At 37.6% G+C, this 15,450-nt stretch overlaps 1 protein-coding gene across 1 annotated transcript in view; it reads left to right on the top strand.

Moving 5' to 3' along the window:
* LOC121385461 (ATP-dependent zinc metalloprotease YME1L-like) overlaps positions 1 to 9,319 on the top strand; it is a 43,841-nt gene extending 34,522 nt beyond the window's left edge. The window contains exons 18-19 of the mRNA XM_041516156.1: positions 94 to 213; positions 7,927 to 9,319. Coding sequence (XP_041372090.1) covers positions 94 to 213; positions 7,927 to 8,073 — 267 coding nt within the window. The 3' untranslated portion in view covers positions 8,074 to 9,319. The remainder of the gene's footprint in view (positions 1 to 93; positions 214 to 7,926) is intronic.
* The last annotated feature ends 6,131 nt before the right edge of the window (positions 9,320 to 15,450 follow it).

Consider the following 15,450-nt stretch of genomic DNA (forward strand, 5'->3'; position numbering starts at 1 on the left):
ACCTTGATTTTGCTCATTTTGAAGACTAGATTTTGTTTGTTGTATTTTGGATATGTTGACAGCTGACCTTAGAATTTGTTTGTTATACTTCAGATTGGTCAGCGTGTGCTGGACAGCAGTGAGTTTGACAGTGGTTTGTCGATGGTCAAAGTGAACGATATCAGCCCCACGCTCCAAGAGTTAGTGGATTCAGAAATCAAACGAATGCTGCAGGTAAACAAGTTAGACCATTGCTGAGCAGGATATCATCTTTATATATTGTCAGTATCAGAAGATATAATTGTATTTGACGTAGACGGTCGCTGAGCAGTATACCGTCTATATATATTTTGTCCAAGTATAGGAAGATATAATTGTATTTGACATAGACAGTCACTGAGCAGTATACTGTCTATATATATTTTGTCCAAGTATCACAAGATATAATTGTATTTGACGTAGACGGTCGCTGAGCAGTATACCGTCTATATATATTTTGTCCAAGTATAGGAAGATATAATTGTATTTGACATAGACAGTCACTGAGCAGTATACTGTCTATATATATTTTGTTCAAGTATCAGAAGATATAATTGTATTTGACGTAGACGGTCGCTGAGCAGTATACTGTCTATATATATTTTGTCCAAGTATCACAAGATATAATTGTATTTGACGTAGACAGTCGCTGAGCAGTATACCGTCTATATATATTTTGTCCAAGTATCAGAAGATACAATTGTATTTGACGTAGAAATCGGACATTACTTACAATTTATTGTTTAGATTATCCATTCATGAACATCCAAGTGTTTCTGGTCCTCCTGGTGTTTGTAATACAGCAAAATGCATGTTCATTAATTCTAAAAATGCATGTACCACTGAGAAGTAATGGTTAAGGAGACAAGCTGTAGTCTTGTTTCAAGAGGATTTCCCTGTTTAAGCTCATACTCTTGTTTCACTCTATTGTAATTTAAGAAAAAACCTTGTTTTGTTTAACAGCACCACTAGAGCACATTGATGTCAAACATTTGGTAATTTTGACAGTCTTAGAGATGAAACCCACCACAGTTTTCCATTAGTAGCAAGGGATCTTTTATATGCACCATCCCACAGACAGGGTAGCACATACCACAGCCTTTAATATACCAGTCATGGAGGACTGGCTGGAATTTATGTAAATATTGAAAGGGTATTAAAGGGACTATCCTGAGTTTGCTGTTTACATGTTTACGATACACAGAGCCTTCTTGATGACTACAATTACATATTAAAGGTATTGTCTTGTTTAGAATATCAGGGTGTATGTATACCACCAAATCAAATCCCATAGACTACAATAGGAACATATGTGGCTAAAACTCCTACACGCAGCGTATCAATCGACATAAACGCCACGGATATAAATACTAGTGCTGCAACGATAAACCGGTATACCGCGATAATTGATCAGCTCGATACAAACCGCGGTACAGTTTTGCGTATCGCGATTTGTATACGCTATTTTTGTTCCTTGTATCTTATTTGACTTGAAATAGGCAAACAAACAAACAAACAAAAACCACATCATTTTATTAATTGGTGATGACAGAAAATGTAACAATCATGTCAAGCGTAGTCGGCTTACCTGTTGGCATACGAAGTGATAGGTCGGTTATACTTGGTTCTAACTTCTAAACAAAACATGTTAAAAGTCCAATGAAAATAACCAATTAACAATAATTACAAATAAATGTTTTGTTACTTACACATTATCATTCATTGTTCATTTACGTTGGAATACGGCTACGGCTATCATCTTCAAAGAAATAAACCAACAAATGAGAATCACACTTTGCTGTTTTTCACTGAACTCTGAATATTTCGGCTGATCGTTCAAAATACTTCGGCCGATCGTTCAAAATACCTCGGCTAATAACCTCGGAAAAGCCCGATAGTAAGGATTTCCGAATGTGACAATTTATAAATAGTTTGACACCGTCACACCGGTGTTCTAGTAGACTAGTATTGTGTTAAAAAATAAAAATATGGCCTAAAATATTTAGCCTGACAGCTGAAACTAATAAAGATCATTAAAAAGTTATGGCTTCTGTTTTCATTACAAAAACAACCCATAAATATTAAATTTAAATAATATCAACTATATTGCAATACAGTTTCTTATATCGCAATACGGTTTTGACCGTATCGTTGCACCCCTAATAAATACTACCACCCTTCACTCTTAAAGTGAATCAGAACAAATTTGGTGGTCAAGCTGCTCATTTCTGAGATAACAGGTAGCGTCTATGACTAACCTAGTTCCGCACAACATTTTTGTACTTTTTTTTACAAGTACCCCATACATGTTTCAAGCACAAGGCTACTTGACACAGTTGTACTAGATGAAATAAAATTGCATACATTTTTTGCCCAGATGAAACTTAATTTTTTTTACAACCAACACACTCACATTTATCACCAATCAAAGGACTTGTGGTGTTCACTTCTATATCAAAAGTTGGGTGCTCCTTGAACTTTGACCGAGCTGGAAGTTATTTGGTTTAGTACTACCAACAGTGTCTGTATAAACATGGTGTTGTTGTCATTCTAATGCTTTTACCTTCCTATAATTTGGTATGTATAAAACAAATATATATATTACACAGGGATTTATCCAGGTGTTGTACGGTACAGAACATCGCCACCTTCCCAAAAGCAAATGTCGCAGAAAATTCCCAATTTATTGGCTATAAATTCCAACTTATTGACCAATCTCATGTCAAAATCTTAACCATCATCAGTATATACCATCTCAAAATTAATCTACCCCCAAACAGAAACCCCTAATACAAATAGTTTAGTTACTTATATAAAGAGTTACAGAGTTAAACTCTTTGTTATATAACGTTACTAGAATATATATGACGTTATTGTTTGGGGTATATCTGTGAGCTGAACAGACAAAAACGATTTCATGCTGTTTACACTGTTTATACTGGTACTCGGTGATATGCTATTCTAAGTAACACACTGTAGGCATAATGCAAATGGAAACCAGTCATATACTGTACATCAGATTAGTTTCCATTGCTGGTAATGTTAACATTTTGTAAGAAACTGATCTAAACAATGTATCGATCTTCTTGGGCATTACATACAAAAAATGTTTTCCTTATATTTTATTTACCTGCAAAAAGTAGAATCATAGCACTTGGCATTTAAGATAAGTAAATAATGTGAATATATGTTTTTTATATATATTTTTTAATATGTATATTAGCAACCCCCAGTTTTGCTTTTTTTTAAATAGTACATTAAATAACATATATTATTTTATTTGGATTAGTTAATGGTATTTGCACTTGTAAATAAACATATTACAAATTACATTTTAATAATTATTAATAGTGATTATCTATAGAATAATACATTCGTGTCTGTTAGATACCATTAATGTATGTGAGATAAATGGTATCTAACAGACACAAATGTATTATTATATTTCTTACATATTCCAAAAACCAGGTTTTAAGCAAATTTTAACATCTTTTTCGACTAAAAGTTATTTACACTCTTGCACAAGCTAACTTACACGTCACAGACACATGATTGTCAGGTTAACTATATGTCACAGTGTAATGTATTTCCACCATGGTGTTTTTCATTGGATGCATGGCACTGGTGACCTGGTCATCACCTAGGAGCTGCCAGTCTTCAAATTGTTAACACATGTATGTGTAAACAACCCATGTGTTATAAAAAAAAAAAACGCACTTTACTTTCTAGTATATTTGGTACAAATTTACAGAACATACAGAGGTAGGGCTAGTAGATTTTTAACCATGGCTAGTGAATTTTATAAATCACTTATCCAATGGCTAGTGGATTTTTACAAAATTCTAGAAGCCCTGCACTGGCTCCCAAACAGCTGTTACCCTAGCACCGGTGCAGGCGTAATAATGCAAACCGTGACCAGTCTTTTAAGATCGCACATCACTATTTATGTTTGTGAACCTTTTAAAGTGTTGTGGGGGGTTTTGGGGTTTTTTCAAACATTACATAATTAAGATTGCAAGACTTACTTTTCAAGTTCATTATATGATGAAATAACACAAATGTAACAAAACTGCTCTTTTAGCTGTGATGCATTTTTTGCTAACAATTTTTTTTTTTTTTATCAGAGATCTATATATTAAATATTCTTTATAATAAAAACTTTTCACATACCATATTACATTTTTAGAATGTAGATTTAATATATCATTATGTGGGGGTTTGGCAGGACAGTCCAATTAATTTTGTTAAAGGGGTGGAGCTTAGCTCAGTGGTAAAGAGCTAACTTGATGTGTGGTCGTTCTAGGATCGATTCCTGTCAGTGGGCCCGCTGGACTACCTATCATTCCAGGCAGTGCACAACAACTGGTATATCCCTGTCAGTGGGTCCGCTGGACTATCTATCATTCCAGCCAGTGCACAACAACTGGTATATCCCTGTCAGTGGGCCCGCTGGACTATCTATCATTCCAGCCAGTGCACAACAACTGGTATATCCCTGTCAGTGGGTCCGCTGGACTATCTATCATTCCAGCCAGTGTACAACAACTGGTATATCCCTGTCAGTGGGCCCGCTGGACTATCTATCATTCCAGCCAGTGCACAACAACTGGTATATCCCTGTCAGTGGGCCCGCTGGACTATCTATCATTCCAGGCAGTGCACAACAACTGGTATATCCCTGTCAGTGGGTCCGCTGGACTATCTATCATTCCAGCCAGTGCACAACAACTGGTATATCCCTGTCAGTGGGTCCGCTGGACTATCTATCATTCCAGCCAGTGCACAACAACTGGTATATCCCTGTCAGTGGGTCCGCTGGACTATCTATCATTCCAGGCAGTGCACAACAACTGGTATATCCCTGTCAGTGGGCCCGCTGGACTATCTATCATTCCAGGCAGTGCACAACAACTGGTATATCCCTGTCAGTGGGCCCGCTGGACTATCTATCATTCCAGGCAGTGCACAACAACTGGTATATCCCTGTCAGTGGGCCCGCTGGACTATCTATCATTCCAGCCAGTGTACAACAACTGGTATATCCCTGTCAGTGGGTCCGCTGGACTATCTATCATTCCAGGCAGTGCACAACAACTGGTATATCCCTGTCAGTGGGCCTGCTGGACTATCTATCATTCCAGGCAGTGCACAACAACTGGTATATCCCTGTCAGTGGGCCCGCTGGACTATCTATCATTCCAGGCAGTGTACAACAACTGGTATATCCCTGTCAGTGGGCCCGCTGGACTATCTATCATTCCAGGCAGTGCACAACAACTGGTATATCCCTGTCAGTGGGCCCGCTGGACTATCTATCATTCCAGGCAGTGCACAACAACTGGTATATCCCTGTCAGTGGGTCCGCTGGACTATCTATCATTCCAGCCAGTGCACAACAACTGGTATATCCCTGTCAGTGGGCCCGCTGGACTATCTATCATTCCAGCCAGTGCACAACAACTAGTATATCCCTGTCAGTGGGCCCGCTGGACTATCTATCATTCCAGCCAGTGTACAACAACTGGTATATCCCTGTCAGTGGGCCCGCTGGACTACCTATCATTCCAGGCAGTGCACAACAACTGGTATATCCCTGTCAGTGGGCCCGCTGGACTACCTATCATTCCAGCCAGTGCACAACAACTGGTATATCCCTGTCAGTGGGCCCGCTGGACTACCTATCATTCCAGCCAGTGCACAACAACTGGTATATCCCTGTCAGTGGGCCCGTGGACTACCTATCATTCCAGGCAGTGCACAACAACTGGTATATCCCTGTCAGTGGGCCCGCTGGACTACCTATCATTCCAGCCAGTGCACAACAACTGGTATATCCCTGTCAGTGGGCCCGCTGGACTACCTATCATTCCAGCCAGTGCACAACAACTGGTATATCCCTGTCAGTGGGCCCGCTGGACTACCTATCATTCCAGCCAGTGCACAACAACTGGTATATCCCTGTCAGTGGGCCCGTGGACTACCTATCATTCCAGGCAGTGCACAACAACTGGTATATCCCTGTCAGTGGGCCCGCTGGACTACCTATCATTCCAGCCAGTGCACAACAACTGGTATATCCCTGTCAGTGGGCCCGCTGGACTACCTATCATTCCAGCCAGTGCACAACAACTGGTATATCCCTGTCAGTGGGCCCGCTGGACTACCTATCATTCCAGCCAGTGCACAACAACTGGTATATCCCTGTCAGTGGGCCCGCTGGACTACCTATCATTCCAGCCAGTGCACAACAACTGGTATATCCCTGTCAGTGGGCCCGCTGGACTACCTATCATTCCAGCCAGTGCACAACAACTGGTATATCCCTGTCAGTGGGCCCGTGGACTACCTATCATTCCAGGCAGTGCACAACAACTGGTATATCCCTGTCAGTGGGCCCGCTGGACTACCTATCATTCCAGGCAGTGCACAACAACTGGTATATCCCTGTCAGTGGGCCCGCTGGACTACCTATCATTCCAGCCAGTGCACAACAACTGGTATATCCCTGTCAGTGGGCCCGCTGGACTACCTATCATTCCAGGCAGTGCACAACAACTGGTATATCCCTGTCAGTGGGCCCGCTGGACTACCTATCATTCCAGCCAGTGCACAACAACTGGTATATCCCTGTCAGTGGGCCCGTGGACTACCTATCATTCCAGGCAGTGCACAACAACTGGTATATCCCTGTCAGTGGGCCCGCTGGACTACCTATCATTCCAGCCAGTGCACAACAACTGGTATATCCCTGTCAGTGGGCCCGCTGGACTATCTATCATTCCAGGCAGTGCACAACAACTGGTATATCCCTGTCAGTGGGCCCGCTGGACTACCTATCATTCCAGCCAGTGCACAACAACTGGTATATCCCTGTCAGTGGGCCCGCTGGACTACCTATCATTCCAGCCAGTGCACAACAACTGGTATATCCCTGTCAGTGGGCCCGTGGACTACCTATCATTCCAGGCAGTGCACAACAACTGGTATATCCCTGTCAGTGGGCCCGCTGGACTACCTATCATTCCAGCCAGTGCACAACAACTGGTATATCCCTGTCAGTGGGCCCGCTGGACTACCTATCATTCCAGCCAGTGCACAACAACTGGTATATCCCTGTCAGTGGGCCCGCTGGACTACCTATCATTCCAGCCAGTGCACAACAACTGGTATATCCCTGTCAGTGGGCCCGTGGACTACCTATCATTCCAGGCAGTGCACAACAACTGGTATATCCCTGTCAGTGGGCCCGCTGGACTACCTATCATTCCAGCCAGTGTACAACAACTGGTATATCCCTGTCAGTGGGCCCGCTGGACTACCTATCATTCCAGCCAGTGCACAACAACTGGTATATCCCTGTCAGTGGGCCCGCTGGACTATCTATCATTCCAGGCAGTGCACAACAACTGGTATATCCCTGTCAGTGGGCCCGCTGGACTATCTATCATTCCAGTCAGTGTACAACAACTGGTATATCCCTGTCAGTGGGCCCGCTGGACTACCTATCATTCCAGTCAGTGTACAACAACTGGTATATCCCTGTCAGTGTGTCCGCTGGACTACCTATCATTCCAAAAGGCTGTGGTATGTGCTAACTTGTCTATGGGATGGTGCATATAAAAATTAATATCCCTTGCTTTTAATCAAAAAGAGTAGCCCATCAAGTGATGACAATGGGTTTTCGCTCTCAGTATATGTATGATCCTTAACCATATGTCTGATGCCATATATCCGTAAATAAAATGTTAAATGCAATGTTAAAATAAAACATTTCCTTTCCTTCCTTCATTAAACAAAACAAATTTTAACTGTTAGTTGGAAACAATTTACAAAAGCAGCAAATTCAAGATGGTCTCTTCAAATGTTTCACTACAGTTTTCTCACATTTTGTCACTTTTCTCTTTCCAGGAATCGTACGAAAGAGCACGAAAGATTCTGCAGAATCACAGTTCCGAACATCGCGCCCTCGCTCAGGCCTTGATGGAGTACGAAACACTGAACAAACAGGAAATAGCCACCATCATTGAGGGCAAGAAACTGCCACGATCCTTGTGACCACGGATTGGTCGGGTTTAGATTGCGTACAAAAAACAAGACTCACATTACTTTCCAAGTTGTATATAGTCCAAATGTACACTGTAACAGTTGCAAGATTGGCTTTAGTCAGAACATCTGGTTTCTAGAATGTATAAAGTAAAGGTGTTACTTTCCAAATTGTATATAGTCTAAACATATGCTGTAACAGTTGCAGGATTGGATTTAGTCAAAAAATCCGGTTAATAGAATGTTTCAGGTTGAATGGTTGGCCCAAACAAGCGGTTAATAGAAACACGACATTACTTAACAAATTGTATATAGTCAAAGCATATGCTGTAATGGTTGCAAGATTGCATTTAGTCAAAACATCTGTGTTCTAGAATGTTTCAAGTTAAAAGTTTTGGCCAAAACATCTGGTTTTTAGAATGTTTCAAGGCAAAAGTCTTGACTAAAAAATCTGGGTTTCTAGAATGTATGTTTCTAGAAAGTGACGAGTTCTGGCCAGAACATTAGGAGCCAGATTTACAAAGCTCGTTTTTACTCTACAGGTATGTAACTATATATATTAACAATGCTTAAACACCTGTATTTAAGAGAAACGGGCTTCATAAATTGCACCCCTGGGTTTTTAGGATATGTTGGATAAGGCTGTCTGGTCTTTTGTTTACAAACTTAAAATAGTCCACACTTGAAAATCCAGACTGCTCTTTGTGTGAGAGAAACTTTAATTAAGTCTTAAGTCTAGATATTATTATTAATGTTTGTTAAGTATGGGGCCTAGCTTCAAGAGTGTGATTTCTAGCCATTTAAAATGTCTGGTTTCTAGAATTTTACAATATTCAGTTTCTAGAATTTTAAAAGTTTTGGGTTCTAGGATTTTAATGTGTCTGATTTGTATAATTTCAACATATTTTGTTTTCTTGAATTTTCAAATACTGTACTAAATTACTGTACTAATATTCCATTACATTCTAGTTAGCTAACTTATCTGGCTTTTAGAGTCTGGTTCCAAATACACAGAACATATTTAGTGCAGCCGGAATATTTGTTTCTATTATGTTGTATCGAAACATCTCGTTCCAAAAGATTGTCTACTTGGAACATTAGTCAGATATAAAATTTTGTTTTATGTTGACTTTTAAAAATATTTTTATGTTCATAAATTTATAAGAATTTCTTTGAGTGCAGGTTTTTTAAGGCTTGTCTAGAATCCAAGATTGATGTTATTTAGTATATAACATGTATTAATTATTTTTTATGTACAGTAACTGTTATGTTTATTTATTTGGTCTTAAAGGTATGTTATCTTCTACAAACAGTAAAGTACATGTCACAGAATTGGGGGGTGGGGACGACGACACATGGGTTATCTCTCCCCCACCACTTTTCCCAATTATTGTGATCAGAATGCTGGAAATGCTGTATATGACCACAAACCCTCCCCATACCTATCCTCCAGGTCATCATACTGACCCCAAAGGCTATGAAACCTGTTGTTCCATTTTGGAATTATGTGTAGATCTACATCAGGAGTCAAATTAAAAAAACACACAAAAAAACAACATACATGTATCATGGGCGGGACGGACATTGTAACTCAGTGGTAGAGCGTTTGCCTTATCCACGGTCCTTTTAGGATCGATCCCTGTCCGTGGGTCCATTGATCAAAGGCTGTGGTATGTGATATCCTATCTGTGGGATGGTGCGAATAAAAGATCCTTTGCTAATAATGGAAATATTTTGCGGGTTTCACCTCTAGGACTATGTTAAAATTATCAAAATGTTTGACATCCAATAGCCGATGATTAATAAATGAATGTGTTCTAGTGGTGTCGTTAAACAACCCCCAACTAATGTGCATGACATTTTATCTTTACATTTACATATGTTTGGTATCCGTGTCACCTGGAAAGTTACAATAGTAAGGAAGATGGGTCATGTTAAAAAGACAAAAGAATTTGTATATTATGATTTATTTCGTGTACGTGCTCGACATATTCATTGTATTTCATTGGTGATGGGCATCATTCTCAGCTGGGTAAGTGTATGAGATGGGGGTGGGGGGAAACTGCCCCTCCCGGACTGGAGCAAATCCTTAAATTTGAGGAAAATAGATAACAATATTTGGCAAAATGAGCTTGCCTGAAAGCTGATCACCATGTATTTCCATCATTCTACACATAATATTAGTTTTAATCCATGTAGTGATTTGTTTGCAAGCCTATGTAGCTTTTTGGCAGTAATGCTTATATGAATAAACGTTTTCCATATTTGGGCATTTTCCTTTAATTTGGGCAAAAATCAGTCTGCTGTCTACAAAATTGTGAGCCCATACGCCTCTGCTCAGCTCTCACATTATGATGTCAAGTATTCAGTATAACAAGTTTTCTCTCTGCTGGTATGGTGGACTTTTTAGCACTTATTCAACCCTTGAAATTTGGACAGTTTGCAACAGCAGTCAATGGTATTGCAATGGCAATTTAAAAAAGGTGGATACTTCAAACAGTTGTATGTATACATGATATGACATTAAAATAAAATCTAAAAAATTAAGAGAAATCTGGCAAAGCTGTATGGAGTTTGAAATTGTATTTTTTAGTAATCTATTATTTGATCATTCTTTTGTTAATGTGTGTGTACTAGTTGTAGAACTGTTTTTATGTGTGTGGGATGGAGAATAACAATTTCAGACTTATTAGCAGACGACTGTTTTCACTGTCCTTGATTATTGTTGGTTTATTTATATTTTAACCAATGTTTTCACAATTAGCATATAAAAAGAGATCATATTTGTTATTTTCAAAAACATTTTTAATTTATTTTTTATATCAACTGGAATTATTAACAAAAAAACATTTAAAATTAAAGCCTAAAAGATAATAATATGTTTATTTAATGAGGGTATTTAATGAGGGTGAGAGGTTTAGCACAAACTATTCTTCCACCGAGCCCTCAACAATACATTGTGAAACATTGGTAAAAAAGAAAAACAAAAAATACTTAGTACTATACTACTGGAAGAAATGCATTCAAATGAATTGACTAGAAATACACATAAAACAATCCCAACCTTGGAAGTATAAAAAGTACTACTAGTAATAATACATTTTAAATCTCTTATTTGACTCAGACCTGTTAGTTGTGCAATATTAACATTTGACACACTGAACATATACATGTAGAAATAAAACAAAAAAAACTATGAACGTATACGTATACATGTAGAAATGAAAAAAAAACAAAAACTATTAGCATTAGACACTCTGAACGTAATTGTGTAGAAATGAAAAAAACAACAACTATTAGCATTAGACACGCTGAACGTACACATGTAGAAATGAAAAACCCAACAACTATTAACATCAGACACGCTGAACATATACATGTAGAAATGAAAAACCCAACAACTATTAACATCAGACACGCTGAACGGACACATGTAGAAATGAAAAACCCAACAACTATTAACATCAGACACACTGAACGTACACATGTAGAAATGAAAAACCCAACAACTATTAACATCAGACACGCTGAACATATACATGTAGAAATGAAAAACCCAACAACTATTAACATCAGACACGCTGAACATATACATGTAGAAATGAAAAACCCAACAACTACTAACATCAGACACGCTGAACGTACACATGTAGAAATGAAAAACCCAACAACTACTAACATCAGACACACTGAACGGACACATGTAGAAATGAAAAACCCAACAACTATTAACATCAGACACACTGAACGGACACATGTAGAAATGAAAAACCCAACAACTATTAACATCAGACACGCTGAACGGACACATGTAGAAATGAAAAACCCAACAACTACTAACATCAGACACACTGAACGTACACATGTAGAAATGAAAAACCCAACAACTATTAACATCAGACACGCTGAACGGACACATGTAGAAATGAAAAACCCAACAACTATTAACATCAGACACACTGAACGTACACATGTAGAAATGAAAAACCCAACAACTATTCTGCCATATAAACTTTCCTAAGATAATGTTTCAGGTTGTCTGAAGCTTGCAACTGACATTTGGTGTCAAATATCAAGTGGAATTGTAATCCATATCTGTACTACAGTTCAGTGTCAGGCCTTGGTAACTGAAGTTTGTAATTGCCAGTAGATCTTAGATTATAACAACAGGTTTCAGATATTGGTGTTAGCAGAGTAGTGGTGTTCCAATGATTGATTATAATCGAAAATTGATCGGATTCATAATCAATTGTTTGGGGGAAATGTTAACTGTAACTGATCCTCCAGTTTAGATGATAACATTGATGGAAATATTCAGTGTTTTGGGTTTGTTTTCATGTGTACGTAAAGAAAACTTATATTAAATAGTTTATAAAGGTACAATTAGCCATTTGCAGGGTGCACACGACAATAGGTACATGGTCCTTATAATTCAAAGCCTTCTTATGGTCATAGAATTTCTAACCGATTGTGTAATCGAAAGTTGATCGGTTGGTGCTAACCGATTATAACCGACGACGAAATCCTAACCGATTCCCATCACCATAGGAGAGATGTAATATATTCTGGAGAAATACCATTTAGTCCTGTATACATATATTTAAAATCAGTTGAGTGGAGACATCTTTTTTCCTTTTAGTTTTTCGACGACATTAAAATGCTGTATTGTATGTTAGCTTTTGTGGCGGCATTGCCGATTGCTGCCACAAATTTCAAGGGTTGTAAATTTGTTTTTAATTTTCTCCATGGTTAGTGCATAAATTGACTGGACTATAATTTATTTCTTTTATACTTATTTTCATTTATCCCACAATCACTGTATTCATTGTCAAGATATGATGACTAGATAAAAATATAGGTAACGTGACATAAGCTCCACTCGACTAGAGTAGTTCAGACTAGATTTTCAATAAACATACTCTTTAAATCATTTGTTTTCATACAGTAAATGCAAATAAATTTTAGTTTTGCGATAACAATACAAAACTTGTATGTTTGTTTATGAAATGCTTTTTGAATGTGACAGAATGTAGCTAGCGTCTTACAAAGAATGACATCATGCATCTTGTATGACGTCATATGGCAAAAGCCTTGCTAGGTTGACAATACTCTATTTGCGTACACAAAAATGAAATAAATAATGATTTTCCGACTATTCCTGTAGGATTGCAGGATAAAAGAAATAACTGGTTACTGTCTTATGTCAAATGGCAGAGCCTCGCTGCATTCGCCATTCTGACCTTCGCAGGATAAAGCTGATATCTTAAGACTGTAACCAGTTATTACCTATACATGTATATCCAGTTAAGGTTCAGGCACTGGACTATATATTTTGAACTCTGTCATACATGTATGTACTGTTTGCAATGATAACAAATAGTGTCTTAGTAATCCTTTTATGTGCAAGACTACATTTAGGCTACTAAATCCACTTTTAAAAAACTGAATCATAATAATTTTCTTTTCTTTTTGCCACGATCCATTTTTCATAAATCTGCACTCCAGTTCCGGCAGTTGATTGGTTACCTGCTGATTTGCAGGTCATCAAAAAATCTATCTCCTGATGTGAAAATCAATGGCTCAGCGTTTGTATCCAAGCTTGCCCTGGTATTTTGAGGCCGGATACTGGATCATAATAACTGACAACTACACTAAACTAAACTCATTTGTTTTATATACTATTACTTAACATTTGACTTCTTTTTTCTTATGTATTGATCAGTGTTTTGTTTTATATAATATAACAGTTGTGTATTACATATATCAGGGGCGTTGCCAGCTTTTCAGAAGGGGAGGTTCCAAAATAATTGAGGCTGCTAATTTTTGTATTTCTGGCAGCCAAATGCTGCATTCTAGTTTATTTCAGAAGGCAATTTAAAGATATATGACATATGAGCAAAAATAATTTTAGATTTTTGCCATTTTTAGTTTTAAAAAATCATGCTAGCTAAAAAATGCTGCCGCCCTTGTATATATACATGTAGTTATGATTTATGTTTTGCTTGAGCATGTGTGACTTTTGCATTATGTTTGATTATACCTGTTACAAACATGTTAATTTTGTAAAACCATATTCTCTCTGTCTTTTAAAGCAAACACGCATATAAATGTTAAACAGTCCACAAATATTTTAAACAGCAAAATTTTAAAACCTATAGTACAATACAACTAAGTTTTTTTTAAAACTGAAAAACGTAGATACACATGTATATATTATGGTAAGCGACAAAACAAAAAATGTGCAATGAAAAATAATAGTAATATGTGTTACTTTATGAGATGATATCAAATAGAACAGCACTAAAATTCTGTGATTTTAAGCTAACAGACATTAAAGGAAGAGAGTGTCTGAGATAATATCATTTACATGTTGGGGATTATATGCAGGCTTTTTGTATGTATTTGTGGTTTGTATTGGGTTTTTTATTTTTGTCACAATGTATACAGTGAAACCTGTCTAAACTGGACCTTGGCCCAACCGGAATCCTGTCAAAACAGGCCAAGTTTCATGGTCCTGAATTTTCTATAATGCGACGTTCTAAACAAACACCTGTCTAAATTGAATAAATATTAGGTCCTAGGCATGATCCGGTTTAGACCAGTTTCACTGTATATGTTTTTTATATATTAAAATTTGTAAACAAAATATTACAATAAACTGTTGGGAACTATTCTTGTAGACAGACATGGCAAGCTGTTCATAACAATGACTGTAAACTGTTAGTAATGACTTGTAAACAAATTTGGTAGACAGTAAGAACTATTGTAAACAAGTACATGCACAGTAAACTCTTGGTAACAGTTTTTTACACACTAACCTAGTGGTGAGCAATCGTTCCTGCATGTACAGGAAAAAAGTTAATATTAATTTTGTCATTTCTGTTTCATGAAAACAGATCCCTGTCATTTACAGCAAAGTTTTGTTGACCAAAACAAAATGGAAAAAGTATTACTGTGTTAATTTGAAAAGAAAAGAAAAATAGTGAAAAAATTACCAAGAAGTTCATTTTATTAATGTGCAGAATAAAATTAAATTGTATCATCAAATCTGTAAATAAAACGTTAAATATTAACATAGTTTGTTCATTTATTAGCAGTAACAGATGCGGGTTATTCGTCATCGTAATAAAGGACGAGAAAATTATTTAACATGCACTTCCGAGCAAGCTGTTCTAGGGGATGCCTGCACACATTCTGGCAGGAGGTCCATTCCCAGTTCATGGACTATTGTAAAAAGGTGCAGTGTGAAAACAGTTCAACAAAATGTTTTAGTTGATACATTTTTAGACACGACTATGAACCATACAGATAAAGAGAGAGGAAACCTATAGCAAGGGATCTTTTATATGCACTATATTACAAGCGAGATGGTACATACCATGGCCTTTG

The sequence above is a fragment of the Gigantopelta aegis genome, chromosome 11, assembly GCF_016097555.1.
Source record: "Gigantopelta aegis isolate Gae_Host chromosome 11, Gae_host_genome, whole genome shotgun sequence".
NCBI classification, from domain to species: domain Eukaryota; kingdom Metazoa; phylum Mollusca; class Gastropoda; order Neomphalida; family Peltospiridae; genus Gigantopelta; species Gigantopelta aegis.